This window comes from Rhopalosiphum maidis, chromosome 3 (assembly GCF_003676215.2).
Source record: "Rhopalosiphum maidis isolate BTI-1 chromosome 3, ASM367621v3, whole genome shotgun sequence".
In the NCBI taxonomy this organism is placed as follows: Eukaryota; Metazoa; Arthropoda; class Insecta; order Hemiptera; family Aphididae; genus Rhopalosiphum; species Rhopalosiphum maidis.
This window is the reverse complement of record NC_040879.1, coordinates 12,002,457-12,023,391: the sequence shown is the minus strand read 5'-3', so window position 1 is coordinate 12,023,391 and position 20,935 is coordinate 12,002,457. Positions and strand designations below refer to the sequence as shown.

Sequence of the window (20,935 nt, the reverse complement as noted above, 5' to 3'; positions counted from 1 at the left end):
AGTGAACCTAATTAAGTGCTGTAATAATTTATTGTTTCAATGATAAATTTTTGTATACCAAAAACGATTCTAACTAAAACTAAGTTTATATTATTATTAAATAAATATAAAATGGGTAATAATTATATTACCTATAGTAGTTTATTTTACTATTAGTGAAACGGTATAAACTATAAACTATAAATATGCAATAGCATGAAATTAATCTAAATATTTTGAAAATATCATTGTGTATATAAAATATAATAAAAAAACTATATAAAACTTAAAAGTACCCAAATACCACGAACATTTTTTTTTTAAATTACAACAAAATAACTATAGTCGATATTCATCGTTTAAATATTAAATTTTATTCAAATGTCTTGTATACAAAAATTGTTGCTTATATATTTTAGCATTTTGGATCCAGTATGAGTTACTTATATGAGGAACACATTGTATTACACTTTTAAACCTAAGCCCTAAGGTATGAATGCTAAATACATTATGCATTTTTAACAACAAAATAATTTTCAAATTTTAACTCAATAAGCTCATAAAAAATATTTATGTTACGTTTAGCTTAATTTTTTTTTATTTTATTAATAAAAACTAATGAGGAACCATATACCTATTAAATTTTTAAGTGTTGTTGACTAGACAAGACATAAATTATCAGCAATTATAGAAAAAAAACAAAGACAAAAATGTCAAATTTCTATAAATAGCTCAAAAGAATCATAATAATGATGTCTCCATTGTACAAGTACGTAGCATAGCAAATGTACGCACAGCAGATCACGTGATAGCTTTGTTAGTTTAAAAATTAAAGTGAATCTACCTATAATAAAATTTGATGGTACGAACATTATTTATATTTGCATGTTACTATGTTAGTTTTTTATGATTATTCAGTTTTATTAAACAGATAAAAATTAAATTTTATATCATAAAAGCTATAATATATAAATAATTTTAAATAAATACGACTTAATAAAAATTTAATTTACCTGTTGGCCGTAACTTATTTTAAACAAATTATTTAAATAACTAAATACAACTATACGAGCACTTAATACTAAAAAGTAAACATTAGACAACAATTATTTTTACAGATAGGACGATTAAAAAGTCCATAATTTGTTTTAAATAGATTTGATAAAAGTAAAGTAACAATTTATAAAAATAAATAAGTAAAAACCAACATTTAATCAAGACAGAATTCTGAATTATATTGGATAATGACTAATGTTTGGTTATAATTGGAGCTTTGGAGCGTTCCGCCGTACCTTACGAATAATTTGTTAAAACTTAAAAGGGACGCTTGTTAACCACTATTATTGGTGGGGGGCTGAGGGACTGTGTCCCCCCTCACATTAATCACTGCGTTTTGTTTGTTTTCCGTGGACAAGTTTGTACCTCTGAAATAAATGACCGGTGTAGCTACCTGACCGTCTCCGCTCAAAATCGTTTTTCGTACACAATGTCACAATGATATGACTATCATTGAATTCAAATTTAACACCTATGAATGATAAATAATTTGTTGTTTATTCTATTTATAAGAGAGTGCATTAGTACAAAAACAATTGTTTAAAACATGACCCTCGTACGTTATCGTTGTCGATGGTTATATTTTGTGTAAATTGGTCATAGGACCTTGATCAAATTGAGTAGTATTTTATCGGTTACATTAAAAGTTCGTAGGTTAAAATGTATTATCTTTCTAAACACAAATAAAAAATATTTTTCGATCCTTCTTTCAATAAATCGCTGAATTATGAAAATAATTATATCGATGGTTTTCATACACAAAATTGAACGGTTTTGCGTTTGCGTATTTTGTCGTCGGCGATTTCGACTTATTCGAGTGAGTAAACGGTTACGTCCAAGAACAGCAGTTAACAGTTATATCGTTAAATCACCGTCCATCACGCACCGGATTCGGACTGCTTGTAGGCAGTTACCTAACTGGCAAATAGCGTGACATACATAATAATAATCACGAATCGTTATTATATTCCATTGTGCATTTGCATCGTGATTATTTCACAGAACTATAGTAAAAACAATATGATATCGACGATATCGTGTACGGTTCGAATCACCACCTGTGCAACGGCTACGGGCCATTAGCTGGATGCTGATACCACCAAGACGTGTGCAGCGCGCCAAGTGATAAGCACCTGTCCAAAAAATGATAAGGTTCCGAGATGAACGAAACATTACATTATCGGCGCTCGGCAGCATAATAATAATAATAATAATAATATTATTATGACCCGTAGGTGGTTATACTTTCTCGTCGCACGTACATAATATTATTATACGCGGTATCGCCGCAGTGGTTGTTATGGCGGTCGCCGTTATCATCGACTTTTAGAACAAACAAACACATAACAGCAGACAGCAGTACAGCACACGTAATAGAATTCGATCGTCAATATTAGCACAGCTTGCGCTAAACGCCGTGACATCGAAAAACCGTAATAATTATTGTCGGAATTCGCGTCGTGTGCCATATATTTTACTGCCTCCGGCAACTGGTTTCGATGCGAGACGCACGCGCCGTACGATCCGCGTTGTAAGCTGCTTCGTCGTACGCCGTAATGACGTGGTGCTGTCTGTATCGTTGCCGTTGCAATAACTCTGTTGGTCGCCGTCGCACGTCGCGTTCACCGCTTTCGAAAATCCGGCGGCAAAGTCCGACGTCGTCGATCTGTTCTACGCCTACACCGCAGTCGGTATCGCCGCCGAACCGCAAACTAGTCCACTGGCACGCGAGACCCTAAGTCGTCCCGAATCCCGTCGGTGTATCGACCGTTTCGTCCACGATGTACGGATATGACTATGAGTATGTGCTGCGTGTCTCCGCTTCGGCGTGCACATGTGTCCAGTTCTTGTCCGGGCTGTAAGTACCCCATCACACACCATAGTAGTAGTACGAGTAGTAATGAGTGCATAATATTTTATTGTGTCTATAATGACCGGTCGTTTGCTGAAGTCATTAGATGTTGTTTTTGTCGACTACGCCCGACAGTCGACAAGTTGTTGCTCGCCATTATAATATATATTATTAACGCAGAGTTGTTTTGTTACAGTTTGATATGTGCCAGTTTCGTGAAGAAGGGCAAAGTATCGAACGAGTCTGTTGTACCATTTGTCACTGGATTTTTGTCGTAAGTTATTTCATATCTTGAATTTTACAACTCTATTACTGTGGCAAATAGATACATTTGTTGATTGTAGTGTCTTGCTTCCTGCATAATATAATTATTATAAAACAGTATATCATAATTGCTGCCAAACTAATAATATTATTATACTAAATTATTTTAGGTGTTCATTGTGGCTCTATTATGGTATGATATTGGCCAACAGCACATTAGTGTCTGTTAATGCTTTTGGCTGTTTGCTATTTGCAATATACACATGGATATACTATAGATACACGTCAAAAAAGGTAAGATTTTCATAAAGCAATTTTCTAGTATAAAATTAGTTGAAATAGTTAATTAACAACTAGTTTTACACCATTACATATTTTATAGTAATAATAAGTAACATAATATGTTATATTATAGTCCTAAAAAATACATTAACATAATAACATTTTTTTCTTTTGGTTTAATTTATTAATGTTTAATATATTAAGAAGCATCTAAAATAAAACTCAGACAATAAGTTTTTGTACAAGTGTACATTAAATATACTACTTAATTGACCTGACAAATTGGACTTTATAAAATAAATGTGTAAAGAAAATAGAAATATTACTGTAAAACTAAAAAGATCTTCTTTTACTAAGGAATATAAAATTATGGATTTATTATAATATGAAACAAATTTGTTGCTAGTCTCTTATACTGTTAGTACAGTGTAATTGTTGCATAGAACAATTATGTAATATGCATAATATGCTAGAAATTATCTGCCCTGTACATTACAATCTATTTAAATAATTTTGTAGTGACACTTTGTATTAATTTTTTTTTTAATTTTCTAAATGTTTGTAAATTAAGTAAATAATTAAAATATACAGACACATTGAACAGTATTGTACTTTTTTTAATATATCTTTTTTTTTCAATTCACATAAACTCAAAATGTACAATTGTAATTGATAATACTAGGACAATTTTATTTTTGACAAAATCTTTGATAATGATTTTTGTTATTCTTGAATAGGCTTACTTATTGGTTATAAATTATAATATTTCACTTATTAACTATTTATTTATATAATACATCTTTCCTTTCGGTGCATTTAGAAACGAGTGATGCACTATGTTATATCAGCTATTGCTGTTATTGCGTGGATCGTGTATATTACTTACTCAAATGTAAATCAAAAACAGTCAAAAACGATGTCATCTGTAGAATTACATCAGCATCAATCAGTGGAGGTGGCAGTAGTAACGCCTTTAGATATATCAGATACATCAATCATCTCCTTGACCACTAATGATGCCATAGATCGAGTTGGACTTTTATGTTCTCTCACTACTATGTTATTTTTTGCAGCACCATTTTCCAATTTAGTAAGTGTTATGACTCATAATTTAATTGCTTTTATGTCACATCCACTTCATTCAATTGTGTATTTTGTGATAAGTTATCCAATTTATAAAATAAAACCATTTTTTTCCCACTTGGTGGTGTATTTAAACATTTCATTAAGTGGATATTATTTTAAGAAATGAAGAATACGTTATTATTTATTTATTTAATAAAGGTAGGCTAGGTATGTAATAGGTAATTTTCATTTAATTTTTAATGTTTCTAATTTTACTTCTGTACCTATACTTTTGATAAAAATTATTTGTATCTATTCTGGTGTATAAAATTCTTTGTTTACAATGCATTTAGTATATACAATTGAGATAGACACGTTCAGAGGTAAAATTAAATGTAATCGTCATCAGCACAATTCAAGTAATTTTTTGAAAAAAATAAATTATTACACTTTAAAATATAAAGTACTTAGTACCTATATTAGCCTATATTATGTTATTTTAAAATCATTCATTACACCAAAATTATTGAAATAATAACATATTCCAAATCTTTCAGGAAAAATATTTATAATAAAGCCATTTGATAAAAAAAAATTATACAACATCAAATTTTAATATTTATTTCATGAAAATATATCCAGTTAAAAAGATGTTATACCTGTATAATATGTTATTTCCATCTTATTTTGCATAACATACCAATATTTAAGTTCAGCAGTTGTAGTTTTGTGGTTAATTTAAATATCATATTAATAAATTTACCTATTATTAAACTTAAAGGTAAGAAAATTATTTGTGTTCTCTCGTTAGCTTTTTATAATATTTTAATTTTTAAGCAAGTTATGAGCAATATTAAATTTTAATATTTAATATATTCATAACTTTCTTAAAAATTCAAAACATTCAACAAGAGAACACAGATAATATTTTTATTTTCAAGTTTGATAATAGGTCGATTCACAACACAAAACTGGCACTGCTGATTGTACCTTACATGGTATAAAATAGTAAAGCTGAAAAATAACCACGGAAAAAAACCCACAGAACAAATAGGAAACACACAAAAATATAAGTCCATGCGAGTGCCATAATTTTTCTATTTAATATTTTGTTGATTATAGGTACCTACTGTAATTTAGTAATAATAATTTATATATAACAATTATAGTCATAACAATAATAATAATTAGGGCTTAGAAGTTGATGACCTTAAAACAATTAAAAAATATACAAAAATGACAATAAATGACCTTAAACAATTTACATAATGGTTTAAAATTAATAAAAATAAATTTAATTTTTAAATTTATAAAAGCATACAAATTACTCAAAATTGTTGCATTGTATAAGAGGATATTTTTTGTTATCAAAATTAAATGATAATTATAATATTTATTGGATAATAAATATTTATAGCCCTAATAATAATATAAATATAATAATCGTGATATGTGATTTGTCTATCGTCACTCAATTTTCAATAGTTCATAAAATATTTAAATAATCAATAATTAAATAATTGAACTACCTAGACTTAAAGTTAATCAAGTTGAATTCGTTCTTGTATTAAATGAAATAGCTTTTAAGGGGCCTCGCTATGGTTATTATTTAAGGGACAACATTTAGGCAGTTCATAATCTCGTCTTAGCAGCCCGAGATCTATGTGTTAGTTGTAAATGATTATTAGAGTAAGTAAAATTAAATTTGGATACCAGCTGGAGTCATAGACCTTTTAAAATATTTTACCAAGTGGAAAAAAATTAGTTGAACTAGATAACTTTTCACGAAATGCACCATTTGATTAAGTGGATGCCATATATACATACATTTTAAGTAATAATATTATAGATCCTATAAACAATATCACAAACACAAACTTTTAATATTGAGTATCTTTTAAATTTGCTATTGTTGTAGATTCATGTGATAAGAACTAAAAATACAGAGTCAATGCCGCTGCCATTGATTGTAATGACATTCCTTGTTTCTGCTCAGTGGTTGGTTTATGGCCGAATGTTACGTGACAAGTTTATTATGGTAATTTACAATTATGTAATGAGGTCTTTCAAATAATATTTCAGACTATCGTATATATATATTATATAGTTGTATTTTGAGTTAAGCATATTAATAATAACATTTTATTCTTATTAAATAAATATTACTGTTAAAAAACTATATAGTAATAGTGATAATGGTGAACCTATTTTATAATTCTTGTATCAATATGTTTCATTTAATGTTGTACATAGTTATAATTGATGAATTCGTTTTTGTTTTAGTATCCAAATGCAGTTGGATGTATGCTTTCTATCATACAACTAGCTCTATTTGTTATCTATCCTAGAAGGTCTACCGTACCATTGACCACCGAACTCCATAACCATCACCATCCATATCCATATATTAAATTAATGGATGCATGAATGTAAATTTTATTATTAATTTACCAAAATCTATAAGTCTTTTGGGTAGCTAATGTTGTTGCAGTCTTCACGGTGGCATCATTTTATCAGAGAAGTACAAAACACTAAAATTTAAAACTATAAGAAAAAATTCTAAGTATTGTTATAATGTTATTATTATTAAACATATATTCTAAGTGTTACACTTGTGATATTTATATTATAATTTAACTTTAATTATATTTAGTTTTTGTGTAGTTCTACACCATTAGTAGTAGCATAATTGATAAATTGTGTTGTTGTTACTAAATTTATGTGGTTTATTGATGACTGTTGATTATGTTTTTGTCAGTATTGTATTTTATAAATTATTTCCTACAAAAATGTATAACAGTAGTTAACATTTTCCTCAATAATTGTGTATTATTAATTATTAAATACTACTAATGTTCCTTCTAGTTTTTAATTAGGACAAAATAAGAAACCATACCATTGTAATCACTGATATCCTATTTGACGGGAAAGCAATTTATAAAATACATAAATATACAATGTATTTAATTTAAGACAATAAGTATTAAAAACTAAATTATTAATAGTGTAATAGTATAGTTATTTATAATGTACAATTTTTATTTTCTATTTTAAATATGTTATCACATATTTTTATGTACCTTGTACTTTAAAATTAATATAAAACCATGTATGTTAACAACCAACAAAAGATAATATTTTGTAATATCATCATTATTATTGAATTACTTAAAATAAAAATAATAAAACATTTTTTGTTTTTAATTATTTAATGATAATAAAAGTATTAATTATTTATTTATATTAATTTATTATTTCATTAAAAAAAATGTCAATTGAATACTTTGTATCCATAAAATCATTTTGAGGAAGTAAGGTTTGAATTATTGTAAGGCACTAATATTTAAATAAAAGTCATTAAAATATGAGTTGGTATAACCCAAATATTTTGCAATTCAAAAATATATTAAATTTAGAAAATTCTTCATATTTTACTATAAAATTTAAACATTAAATAACAAATTATAATGCGTATTATTGAATACCGTCAGTGAAATTATCAACTTGTAGTCAGTATGAAAACAATAGAAGTTACATTTAAATGTTTGTTACTTATAAACTAAATATTATTAATTATTATAAATTTTTATGTAAACAGAAACAAAAGAGTGCCATTCAAAAAAATCTGTATTATCCATATTGTTTGTGTATTCTCTCTACTACTGTTTATTTGACCCAATTCATAAGACTCGTTTAAAAAAGTAATGAATTACTTTCACAAAAATTATTAATTTTATATTTCTATAGTATGTGTGTCACAACTTTAAAGTTTTTTAAGTTAATTAGTTGTTAATGGCGAGCAGAAAAATATAGATTATATTATTTATTATTACTATGGGTGAAGAGGAGGAGCTGAATATGCACCTGTTTCCCCGATAAATCATTGAATCTTATAATCATCTTATAATACTTGTAACAAAAAGTTGGATAAGATTATGTTGCACTCTTAACAGTTTGAAGTAATCTTAATTATTTATTGATCAATAAAGACTTGGTCTCGAATTTCGATTGACTTAATGATAAACTTAATTGAATTAAAAAAAACTTTTTTTGGGCCACTAAAAATATTTACCAAAGTAGGACCTACTTAGTACGTGATTTTCAATTGACTGTCAAAATATGCTCCTAAACATCAAAGTATGGCCTTAAAATATAAAATATACAATCATATAAATGATATACTATATTGGTTATTTCAATTATTTTAACATTTAATTAATAAATTATTAACATTGTTAATAATATGTACTGATATACTTATATAATAAGATAAACCTGGTTATGTATACAAATGCACGAAAAAAGCTTTTACTTTCTATGTCACATCTATTGATTAAGGTATATAGCAATTTATACTTATGGACTTTTTTTGTAATTCACAGAATATATTGTCCCTTAAACTATATTTTGATAGACCACTGCTGTGGTTAAAAGCTTTATGATAATTTGTAATAGATACATAGTGTTATAATTGTTTGCCTAATGCTGTAGATATAGAGCATGTTATAGAGTTTATTTACCTTATTTAACGTTTATAATAAATGTTTAAAAGAATATTAAGCCATATTAATTAAAGAAGGTTTACACGGCGTTGATAAATCATTGTTTATACCATGGTTATTAACTACTTACAAAGCAACACCCAGTCTAAGCATCATAAAAGATATATTGATTATTCCACTACTACTTATGTATTAAATATGCTTACTAATCTAAAGAGAGCCAAGGGTTCTCAATACTAATTTCTTTTATCTTCAAAGTTCAAACATTAATTAATTAATACTATTGCTACTTAAACACCTATATAACGTATTTTAAAATATATAAGTAATGACATAATGTATATATGTATTACCTATAACAAAATAAGTATAACGTATGAAAAAAAATTCAGAAAAAGTCCAAAAGTTACCACTTTTAAATACAATTAGGTCCAAATAAGGTATCAAAAATATTTTGTAAATATATCTTAGTAAAACTAGTAAAATAATAAAATGCATTCACATATAGCATAGGTTTTATCTCAAATCCGTGTACTTATATATATTTTATTAAATTTTGCCTTATTGTACTTTTATTTTATTTAGGATAAAATGTTGTGATCATAAACTTATAATTTAAAAAAAATATAAAAAAACGTTTATCTTAAATTCTAATCATAAAATATTATTATTAAAGAAACTATTATTTAGTTCTAGTATATTATGGTATATATTATGAAACATAAGAAATGGAATAACTAACTAACTTTATAATTGTTCATAAAATCATGCCACTTAACAATACGTCGCACCCGCATGTGTTGTCTCCGTCTTACAGACAAATTATATAGTAAATTTTTGTTAATCAGTTTCAATAGTGTGCTTTTAGTTTTGATATTAGAGTAAATTGACCTACTATTAAACTTTTTGGTAAGAACATTATCTGTGTTCTCTCGTTGGTTTTTTGCGATATTTTAATTTTTGAGTGAGTTATGAGTATGAAAAATATAAATATTTGAAAATGCTAATAATTCATTTAAAAAATTAAAATATCATAAAAAACCAACGAATGAACATAGTTATTGTTCTTACCTAAAAGTTTGATAATCACTGTAATATACTAATATCAAAACTAAAAGCACAGTATTGAAACTGGTGAACGAAAATATAGGGTACTATGTTGTACGTGTGTAAGACGGAGACAACACAATAACACAGTCGGGTCTCGAGTGCAACATCCTCTTAAGAATAATGTTTGATGTGAAACGACAATAGCATGAATATTGATTTAAGATTTTCTTACAGAAAAAGAGTTGTGCTGTAATGAACAGTGTGCACATAGACTCGGGGGGAATTACAGTTGAGCTCATACCGATTGACTACCAATTGCCGATCACTACGATTGATGAAACATAATAATACGAAATCGCATAAATAATCGGACGAACGGATCGGTGTTTGGCCGGTCGCCGGTGTAGATGTCATCCCGTCGATTCGTAATAATCAATAAGTAATATTGTCATTCGATATTCATACGTCCAGAATCGCCCACCACTAAAAAACTAGCTGCAGTTACTCAGTGGTTTGATGAATAACGATAACAATCACACTTGTAGATAATAAATATGATAAATAAATCTATTATAATATTATCGTCTATAGGTATATTGGCCATTGGGCAAAGCCCATTCATTTTTTCGTTATCTCTGGTAACGTTCCACCGCGTTCGACGTTATCACTGCCGCCGACGTCGTATCACCGTTGTCGTTACAAACAATAACTCTACCTATTCATTTTAACATTTCGACATTAAATACTCAAATCGCAGACATTTAAACATCTTTATATTGGGTATGTCCACGAGTTAAATACTCACAGTATATACACGATAATACATTAATCATTATTGTCAATACGGCCAGTATGTATTATCGTTAAGTAAAAGATTTTTTTCGCTCGACTACGCGATTTATAACTATTATCCCGTTTTCGAGTAGAAACGATTTATGACAAACGGGACCAAGACTGAAACTACTTATATCATAACAACTCTACAGTGTGCAATAGTATTTTTACGTATGACGATCGCGCTTTCGTTGTTGTTGTTGTTGGACATAGCTGATACTTCGACAAATGGCAAACGTGTGTATTATTTAATTTTTTTATACATATTTTTACTTTCTTTTTATGAATACCGCTATTTACACATTTTTAAATATTTGTGTACTTACTTTTCAGCGGTGAGTATCTCTTAATATTTTAATGCTATGTTTATAGTTGTTCTTCGGAAGTTGATCGATTGAAGTGATGAAGATGGATGACTATGTCCATACTGCAAAGTTAACAATGACAACACTCCACTACTGTTAAGACTACAAAGACGGCAACAAGAATTTGAACCATTCACTCTTTCACCACAATGTTTTTCAGGGTCAGACATCAGAAAATGGTACATGTGTACCTGATTGTACTCGTGATACTTGGCATGTTAGTAGTATTGGGCGCTATGATTGCATACCACGCTTTGTTGCGTGAACAGAATTTTCAGATTCAAGCGGCTGTAGCTAAATTGGTAAATGGCGATAGTAATCATCAGCGTTTTGGTAAGTGTACACAAATTTATACCAGTATATTGTATACGTATTACAATGTAATAGCTAATGGCTATAAGTGCTCATGAAAAAATAGATTGGTATGCCAGCAATTGTGTAATGTACCATCGCATATTCAGTCTATCATAATTCTCCACAGAGAATTCCATGATATATGATGTCAAAAGTAGTTGACTTGCACAGAAAATGTAGAGGATTTCAGCTCACTATTTGTTTTGTGCCCTTGCACAGCATAGAAAGAAATGCATTCATGCAATATTATGGAAAATAATATTTTTGAGGGTATATAACATACCAATTTTTTTCTGAATTCTGCGCATAAAAATTTACCAAAAAATTTTTTATTCTTAGTCGAATACAAAGTTAAATAATAACAAAATATTAAAGCAACACGTTAAACTCTCAAAAATATTATCCTCATTAATATTTATAATAGATAATTCTACTCTAACATTACTCAAGAATTATTTTACATTAATGCTTGTTATCTTTATTGTACGCGGGTTCGAGAGATCAAATATTGTGCTGACATCCTCTTTAGAATAAAATTGTTACTTATAAATTGTTTGCATAACATATGTATTTTGTTTTAGCATTAGTATGATTTGTCACATCCATATTAAACTTATTTGATTTGTGTATCACAGGTTCATCTGCCTCACAGTACCACCAAAACTCTGTCGTGATGTTAGAAGAACAAAAGCCTCTGGTAATCTACAATCGAGTACCCAAGACTGGATCCACAAGTTTTGTCAATGTGGCCTATGATCTGCATTCCCATAATGCATTTCGGGTCCTTCATGTCAATGTTACGGGCAATTCACATTTGCTTTCCATTTACGATCAGGTACTGATTGTCAAATCCATTTCAAACTTATATTTAATCAATAAGTTAATTAAAATTAATGTTCAATATTTCTTTCAGTTCCGATTTATTGACAATACCACACGTTGGACACGGCCTGCATTTTATCATGGCCATTTTGCATACATTGATTTTGAAAAGTAATTTTTAATTAACTTTAACTCTATTACCTTACATATAAATACTATATTTAAATTAAACTTTTTGATTTTTTTTAAGATATGGGTACAAAAAACCATATTATGTTCAATTATTACGCAAACCTTTGGACAGGTTGGTTTCATACTATTATTTCTTACGGTATGGTGATGATTATAGACCACATTTAGTGCGCAAGAAGCATATGGATTCATCGACAACATTTGATGAATGCGTTGAGCGAGGAGGGTCTGATTGTCAAGCAAATCTTTTGTGGTTGCAAATTCCTTTCTTATGTGGTCAATCAGCTGACTGCTGGTTTGTATATTATTATTTTTATTATTACAACTGATGATGCATTATTAATGACTAGGGCCTGGAAACTCGTAAATTTGCATGTTTTTACTGAGTTCATCAAAAAGTTGTTGAATGAGATAAAAATTTGAATCACAATCTAACGGGTTCAAAAATGAAATTTTAATGTACATATTTTCGCATATTTTGAGGTTTTTTTTATTAATATTTCATAATAATGTGGGACTTTGAGTATATTTCAAAATTTATTTGTTGAAAAATAAGTCCTCATAAAAACATTGCCAATATAAAATAAAAAACCTGATTAAAATTAAAGGTCGTTGCTTGGTTGGTCTGATAATTGTTGTTCATTTGTATTTGAAAACCTATCAAAATATTCAAAATCTCTAGTTGAAAATTGTAATTCTTATAGTAAATATAACATATATCATATTAAAATTATGCATATTTTCCCCCGTCTTTTAAATATTATTTTTACCAGAAACAAATAAAACTTAATGTAAAAATAAAAACAAAATACCACATATTTTAATGATTTTAAGTGCATATTTTGATAGTTTTTAGTGCATGAACTTCCAGACCCTATTAATGACTAATGAGTAATATAATTTTAGTTGTTTTACAAGTTTTTCAAACAAAAATGTACATTAATTGTACCCAATATGTTTTAAATATAGTGTGTGTTATAAAAAATATTATTTCATAGGATTCCAGGAAGTGAATGGGCATTGCAACAGGCCAAACGCAATGTTCTTGAAAAATATACTTTAGTTGGAATCACTGAACAAATGGAAGAATATCTACAGATGCTTGAACTTGTGATTCCTGGTGGGATGTTTCGTAATGCATCTGAACATTTTAAACACAGTATGTATACATTGTCTATATTTTATTTACTTGGGCTGTGATATGTTATTGAATTTTAGTTTTGAGTATAGTTTTGATTACTATATTATAATATTATAATTTTAGGCTCTAAGTCACATCTAAGAAAGACTGCCAAAAAATATCCTGTCTCTCGGAAGACTATACAAAAATTTCATGAATCTACAGTTTGGCAAATGGAAAATGAGCTATATGCATTTGTTACTAGAGAGTTTGCTTTTGCATATGCTAAACAGTTTCCAAACGTCTCATCAGGACTTACTGGTACTATAAAAAAACATTTAAAAACTAGTAATTTACCTCCACCTAGTTTTCGATATGAAAAAATATATCCAAAACCACCACAACAGAAAAAGAAAAAAAACACTGTCCATGTATAATGAATTTAATTATTTTTTTAATTTTTGAGCTTTTATAAATTTAATGACCATACAAAGTAGTAACCTTATTGAAAATAAAGTACTACTTACTATTTTTAGTATATTTAAAATATTATGTGTATATATCTAAAATCCGTCTTGTATAGTGTATGAAACTATATGTATTCTATATTTTTATTAACGCCAAAAGTTATTATTTATAATGATTAATTTGTTTTAAATGTTATCTGTTAAACATTTGTATTTTTTCTTTTTTTTTGTTTATAAAATTTATTTGACAAGTAGTATAGTCAAAACTGTTATTTTTATACTTGTAGAGATTAATAGTTGTAGAACAATCAATATTGACTGAATTTATAATATTTATTATTTGTTTATACTTTTTATTATTTATACTCAATATTATTGATAAGAAATACAAATGGGAATTTAGTTGTAAGACTTCAATGTTGATTTTTTTCTTTTACTTTCAAATTATTTTAAAAATAATAAAAAAAAGAGTAAAATATTATATAATGTTTAAATTACTATTTTTTGTATGTAAAAAAACAAATCTTATTTTAATGAATTAAGTTAAATTCCTTCAATCAATGACAGCGAAACAATAAAATTTAAGATATTATTATAGTAATAAGTTCAATAAATTGAAAATATACAATATTATATTTTTCGATGAGATCCAATATAGCAGTTTAATAACGACAAAATTAGATATCTTATGATGTGATAATGATAAGATATTACTTTATGCATCGAATTAATATAGATTGTAAATTAGATTGGCTAATTAATAACCTGTGTTATTTTATAAAAATGTGTTCCATGTTTCATTTGTTTAGTCCATAGAAATGGCCATTAAACATTTATGTACAAAATGGCGGTTTACATTTGGCAATTTTGGTGTGTCAATGTTAGAAAATCCTTTTTTATAATTATTGAAAAATATCTATGAACTAAGTCAGCTGCTGTATACTTGTATTAATTTGATTTAAAATATTTCAAAAGCAAAATAAAAAAATCAAGTTTATGGATGTATACACATTAATTTTATAATAGTAAGAATTATTAGTTTGAAACAACCAATAATCACATTTTATCATTTTAGGATTCTATTGTTAGCTTGTTTTATTTTAATAGTATTTTAGTATAATATAGGATAATATAAAAAAAAAAAATTATTTGTGTTTAACCATATACTCTTTAGTAGTAGTGTTGATATTTTCATTACATTTTATGTTTTATTTATCGGGCCTCAAAATCATGATACTCATGGCTAGGATTTCTATGCATTTGCATGTTTTTTTTCTTAAGTCTAAATTGATTGGTTGTCAAATATGTCCATGGTTTGGCTTATTCTTGCTTAAACAGAACCATTTTTTTTTAATATTTATGTATATATATATATATATATATATATATATAGACTTTTGAGATAATCTGCCTAAATATAACATAACGCGAGAGTAGCAGAATTGGTAAAAATTAAAATGGACTTTGTACTAAAGAATAGCCTTGCTATGGCTATTATTTAAAGAGCAAAATTTAACAATTTATAATCTTGTCTTAGCCACCCAGGATCTATAAAATAGATGTAAATATTAAATAATGATTATTAATGTGAGTGAAATTCAATGCTTATACATTCAAAGCTTTGACAGTAACATCAGCTATATAGTTAGCAAGTTTTATTGTCATGTTTATATGATTTGTTATTAAATTATTAATAATTATTTTGACTAGTAAATTTCAACAACTTTCATTCAAGACCCAATTTGTCTTGTAATAATCTAGTTTTAAAGTACCCCGTATATTATTTAATAATATTTTTTACAAGTTGAAAAGATTCATTTATTTTGTTAACTGCTGCTGGCATTTTAGGTGAAATTGAAGTTGTCTTAGATTTTTTTGTATTTATATTAGCATTTAAACTTGGCTCGTCACTTTTATTTAAACTTGTTTGATACTGTTCAACATAATGCTCAAATTTAATATGAATTCCAAGAGGAAAGTTTTTAAGTAGTATGGCTATAGGAATGGATTCAGAGAGCCCCCTATCCCCGGCCATATTATTTCTCTCTAATAAAATCTAAATTTATTTTTCATACTATCACTTTATATATTAAAAAAATAATCAATATGCTATCAATGGCTATGTGGCCATCTTTAATATATTGTAATGCTTCAATATCTATTTGTTTATCTGAAAACAAAATTGTTATGTTGATCAAAACATTAACTAAACAAATATTTAATCACAATATTATAGTTTCAGTATAAAAAAGAAAATATAAAATTGTTAATTTTTATGATTTTATATAAGTAATTATTTTAAATATTTCATATACAATTTGTAAGCCTATGGGTATAATTAGCTTAATGAAATAAATTGAGTAAAATTTGACAAAATAATTGTTCTAAGTTATGCTTGCCTAGTCACATTTAGTACATAGTTTCTAATTTCCATTCTGTTAAAAAATATTTAATGGAGTATTTTCATCATTGCTTGATATTGGTGATTGCAGGCGTATTACTGTTGTAATCATCAAATAAGTTGTGTAATGAGGGAAGAAATACATTATGATAATCAATTGATTGTATACCAGTCAAAGATGTTAGAATGGCTAATGGTTCATCGTCCATGTTAAATAAATAATTTTTGATTAAATTATAACTGTTGCAATCCATTTTTGAATAATTTCAATAACATATTATATATTTAATTTACCTATCAATATTAAATATCTATAATATAGTTAAAGTGTTAAATAAGAATTTAAAATTTGTACAATAGATATTTATTTTGTAAAATAAAAAAAGTATAAGAATAATTAGTTACATACTCTTTACAACTATACAATACTAATAAGAATATAACATATTTTTTTTAATATTCATTAATAAACATAATTATATTATTAATAAATAATATTCTTTTAATCAAATCATTGAATTGCTATTACTTATTATATTTATATTAATTGGTAGTCTAATACGGACTGTATTTTTTTAAATTAAAATAATTTTTATCAACTTGATATGCTCTTAAATGTGAATTGTAGCTATGTACTTGAATCTGACTTACAATAAATTTAATGCTACAGTTTTTTTTAATTAACAAAATATCTAAAATTTCAAATAAATAAAGTTCATCTATAAACTTGATTAATAAATAACCTACTTTGTAAGTTGTGCCTTTTAATTTAACTTGGGAATAACAATTAAATTCATCAAATGATAAACCTAAATTTCTTTGGATTAATTCATTAATACTACTATTGAATATTGATTTTATGTTTTGGTTTAGCTTCATACTCAATTTTACCAAAGGAATTTAAGAATATATTGTTTATAAATGTACACTGAAATTTTTTGACCAGTGTTAGGGAAATATTTTTTCTAAAAATTATTGCATATGCGTATATATCATTTCTTTTAGCTGTTTAGCTTCATATCTAAAGCACCAAAAATACCTAGGAGGATCAGTGCTTAAAATTATTATTGGCTGATGAATTAAAAGGTGGTGTTTAAGTTTCAATGTGTTCTGAAATAATATAATACAGTATTATAGTCTGAGTGGCTTAAGGGGCCTCGCTACGGTTATTATTTAAGGGACAAATTTAGACAATTCATAATCTCGTCATAGGGGCCCGAGATCTATGTGTTAATTATAAATGATTATTAGTGTAGCTGTGTAAGTGAAATGTGATGCTGCTACCGGCTAGAGTACGCGCATGCACATGTCACTCGAGAACAATAAAAATGCACTATACGAATTTTGCGACAACTTACTTATCGATTTGACAAAATTAAAGTTAATTAACGTTGCCCGATCTCAATTCTGAAAAAATTCATATTTTCTTAGGTTTTTACTACCACTTCATTAGAAATAAGATTTAATTTTTACAAAGTATTCAGTACGATCTATAGACAATTTTCTACTGAGTTCAGAATTTTTTTCAGAATCAAAATCGATTATCTTAAACTAACTTGAATTTTGTTAAAACTTTACGTATTTTGAGCTCAAATTGACGGCAGTAGCGAGTATCTTAATAAAGAATTTTTATAAATTCCTGTTTCTTTATTATTATTTCTATCTAATATCTGTGTTTTATAAATTATTTGTATGGTTACGAAGTAATACACTATCTTCCTTGCATAATTTGTGAGTTTTAGATTTTTTATTTTGCAAAATCTACAAAAAAAAATTTGCCGAAAAGAGGATAACGGAGTATAGTTCATAATCTACTTTACTATAGTCTATAGAAAAGTATTTATGAAAATTTTTTAAAAATATTATTAGAAAGCCATCTGTTGTTGCAGTGCCGTATTTTTGTTCAAAATATGGAAACTGATCCAAGTAATTGTAAAATAGTCCAAAAATTTAATTTTTTTTTTTAATATGTTAAAATTTATTTATTTTATTTTTAGTTACTTCAAAACTATTTTATTTACAATACAATGATAAAATATCTAAATTTAATTATAAATTTTAAATTTATTATTATTATCTAAGGAAATTACTAAATTAAAATACTATTTTATTATAATCAAGACCAATTCAAGAAGAATAATCAGATAAATAATAATAATAATAATTTACTAATTCGTTTCAATTTACATTACATTATTAATTATTTCTGTGAATATTTATATTTTTTTATGTATAATAACTAATATGGGACTCTTATATATTTAATATATTAATATATGATATGAAAAATAAAAAATATAATATTACTAAACAACAGTAGGTATTCTATAATAAACTAATTAATACCGAGTAGAATTTAATAAGACACATATAATTATTAATTATATGTATTATTAATTATTAAGGAACATTTTAAGAATTTTTTATTTTATAACTTAAAAATATAATATATTACTATATTAGGAGGTATATTAGTAGTTCCTTATTATACATTAGAAAATATGTACTTATAAGTTCAGAAATAATTAATGATGTTATGTAAATTAAAATTAATTGGTAAATTTGTAATAGACGTTGACACCGGGCGTTTTGACGCAACATTAGTACGGACCGGATACTGACGCCGGACGCCGCGTCAAACGCGAGTGGCGAAACCAGTCATACACAAAATACATAATCTAGGGTCTCGGCGTCAGACGCTGCAGGGAAACCGTATCTTTACTCGCAAGCATAGATTTTAATTTGCTATAATCAGGGCTCGAAACTTATAGCACTTAAAGTCATTAAAATAAGCGCTTTAAAATATCATTATAAGCACTCAAATAAGCATTCAAAAAACTTAAATTTGAGCAAAAACATTTAATCAAAAAAAAAAAAAATCTATTTAATTAATACTTATTTAAAGTTTAGACAAGTGGAGTAATGAACAAACATTTTGCGGGGTAACTCCGTACCACTCCACTCCGCGCAACAAAACTTTAAATACTTTATCTCATAAACTTCTCGTTCTAAATTGGATTTTTATGTATCAAAATACTCAGCAAATTATTTTGCTTTGGAATATGAAATTAAAACTCTAAGTGTCATTCAAAAGAGTAAAAAACTTAATATAATATAAGGATAAAAAATATTTAAAAATATAATTTTTTAATAAAAACGTTGTTTTCTAACAACTTGAAACTATGTAAAAAAATATTTTCAAGACATGAATAGTTTTTGAAATAATGAGTGTTTTATGATAAAAGAATCACTCTGTATATTTAAAAGTTTCAAAACTTCACATAAAAATATATTCTTCGTATTTTTCGTATTATTCTTATTAAATGATGTCCAAGTTTTTTATTGTCATTTATTGAAGAAAAAAATATAAAATTTAAAATTTAAAAAAGTCAAAATATTTTGAAAATATCGCCATTATATTTACAAAATGGCAGTATAAAAATTTAAATGTTTTATTAAAAACTACAGGTTTTTTGTGAAAATTGCCGTTTTTCCATTTTTTTTCTATTTATAAAAATACAAGTACTAACATATACTCTCCAAAGGTGCTAATTACCAACTTTTCCTAACAGAAAAGATATTGAAGTTTAAAATCAAAGCATTGTTTCTACTATAAACAAGTATAAATACTATAAGCCGTGTATACCGTATACATCATACACAAAAAAACACATCGCTGTAAAATCAATATTTAAACTATTTATTTATTTATTGACGTGAAATGGGACAGGCCCAATACAAATGTTGATATTAATCTTAAAACGTAACAGTATACAATACAAAACATGCGAACATTACATAAATAGCTGGTTTAGTTACCTAATAGAAACGATGGATCCTCGTTGGCTAATCTCACACGCGTGGTATAGGACTGTTTCGCAAATAATTCACTGAACAAAAAAGAATGTAAAAAAGGGAAGATACTGCGAGAATTAAAAGTTGGGATCCTAAAATTAATAACGAGGCTTATTAAAGTATATTTAAGTATATTTAGAGCCTATTCAAAGCTTCGCTCAGAATCTAAAATATATTTATAAATGTAAGTATGTAGGTAAACTTTGTAACTAAATTAATATATATTTTCAGAAATTTTCCCGGATTATTAATCGATACAATATTATCAAACGACCGAGTCGATCAATAATACTTCGATAAACGAAAAAAAAAACTAAATCAATTAATTTAGTTCGTGCAGTCGGCGCTTCTGTTAACATTTCGACACTTTGACAGGATCACGCACGTGATGGCACACATTTACAGCCAACAGGACTCGCGAGGACACGCTCTCGCAAACCATTTGTACAGCGCATTCTATCGTGTCATGGTTACC

The 20,935-nt window shown here is 26.9% G+C and overlaps 2 protein-coding genes across 4 annotated transcripts; both read left to right on the top strand.

Annotated features, from left to right (window-relative positions):
• Positions 1 to 2,221: 2,221 nt before the first annotated feature.
• LOC113559727 (sugar transporter SWEET1-like) lies at positions 2,222 to 7,663 on the top strand. Its single transcript, XM_026965469.1, has 6 exons — positions 2,222 to 2,893; positions 3,084 to 3,161; positions 3,322 to 3,445; positions 4,254 to 4,523; positions 6,417 to 6,536; positions 6,782 to 7,663. Exons 1-6 carry the CDS (start codon positions 2,817 to 2,819, stop codon positions 6,923 to 6,925), a joined length of 813 nt encoding a protein of 270 aa, XP_026821270.1. The 5' UTR covers positions 2,222 to 2,816; the 3' UTR covers positions 6,926 to 7,663.
• Positions 7,664 to 10,734: 3,071 nt separating this feature from the next.
• On the top strand, positions 10,735 to 14,374 carry LOC113559824 (heparan sulfate 2-O-sulfotransferase 1). Of its 3 annotated transcripts, none has more exons than XM_026965589.1 (8): positions 10,735 to 10,900; positions 10,977 to 11,121; positions 11,257 to 11,582; positions 12,239 to 12,438; positions 12,517 to 12,596; positions 12,676 to 12,912; positions 13,616 to 13,776; positions 13,882 to 14,374. In XM_026965589.1, the coding sequence occupies exons 3-8, from the start codon at positions 11,399 to 11,401 to the stop codon at positions 14,172 to 14,174; spliced, it is 1,155 nt and encodes a 384-aa protein (XP_026821390.1). In that variant the 5' UTR covers positions 10,735 to 10,900; positions 10,977 to 11,121; positions 11,257 to 11,398; the 3' UTR covers positions 14,175 to 14,374. The 3 variants fall into 3 exon arrangements, with proteins under 3 accessions (XP_026821390.1, XP_026821389.1, XP_026821391.1); XM_026965590.1 differs by having other exon boundaries at positions 10,736 to 10,830; XM_026965588.1 differs by having other exon boundaries at positions 10,735 to 11,121.
• Positions 14,375 to 20,935: the final 6,561 nt, after the last annotated feature.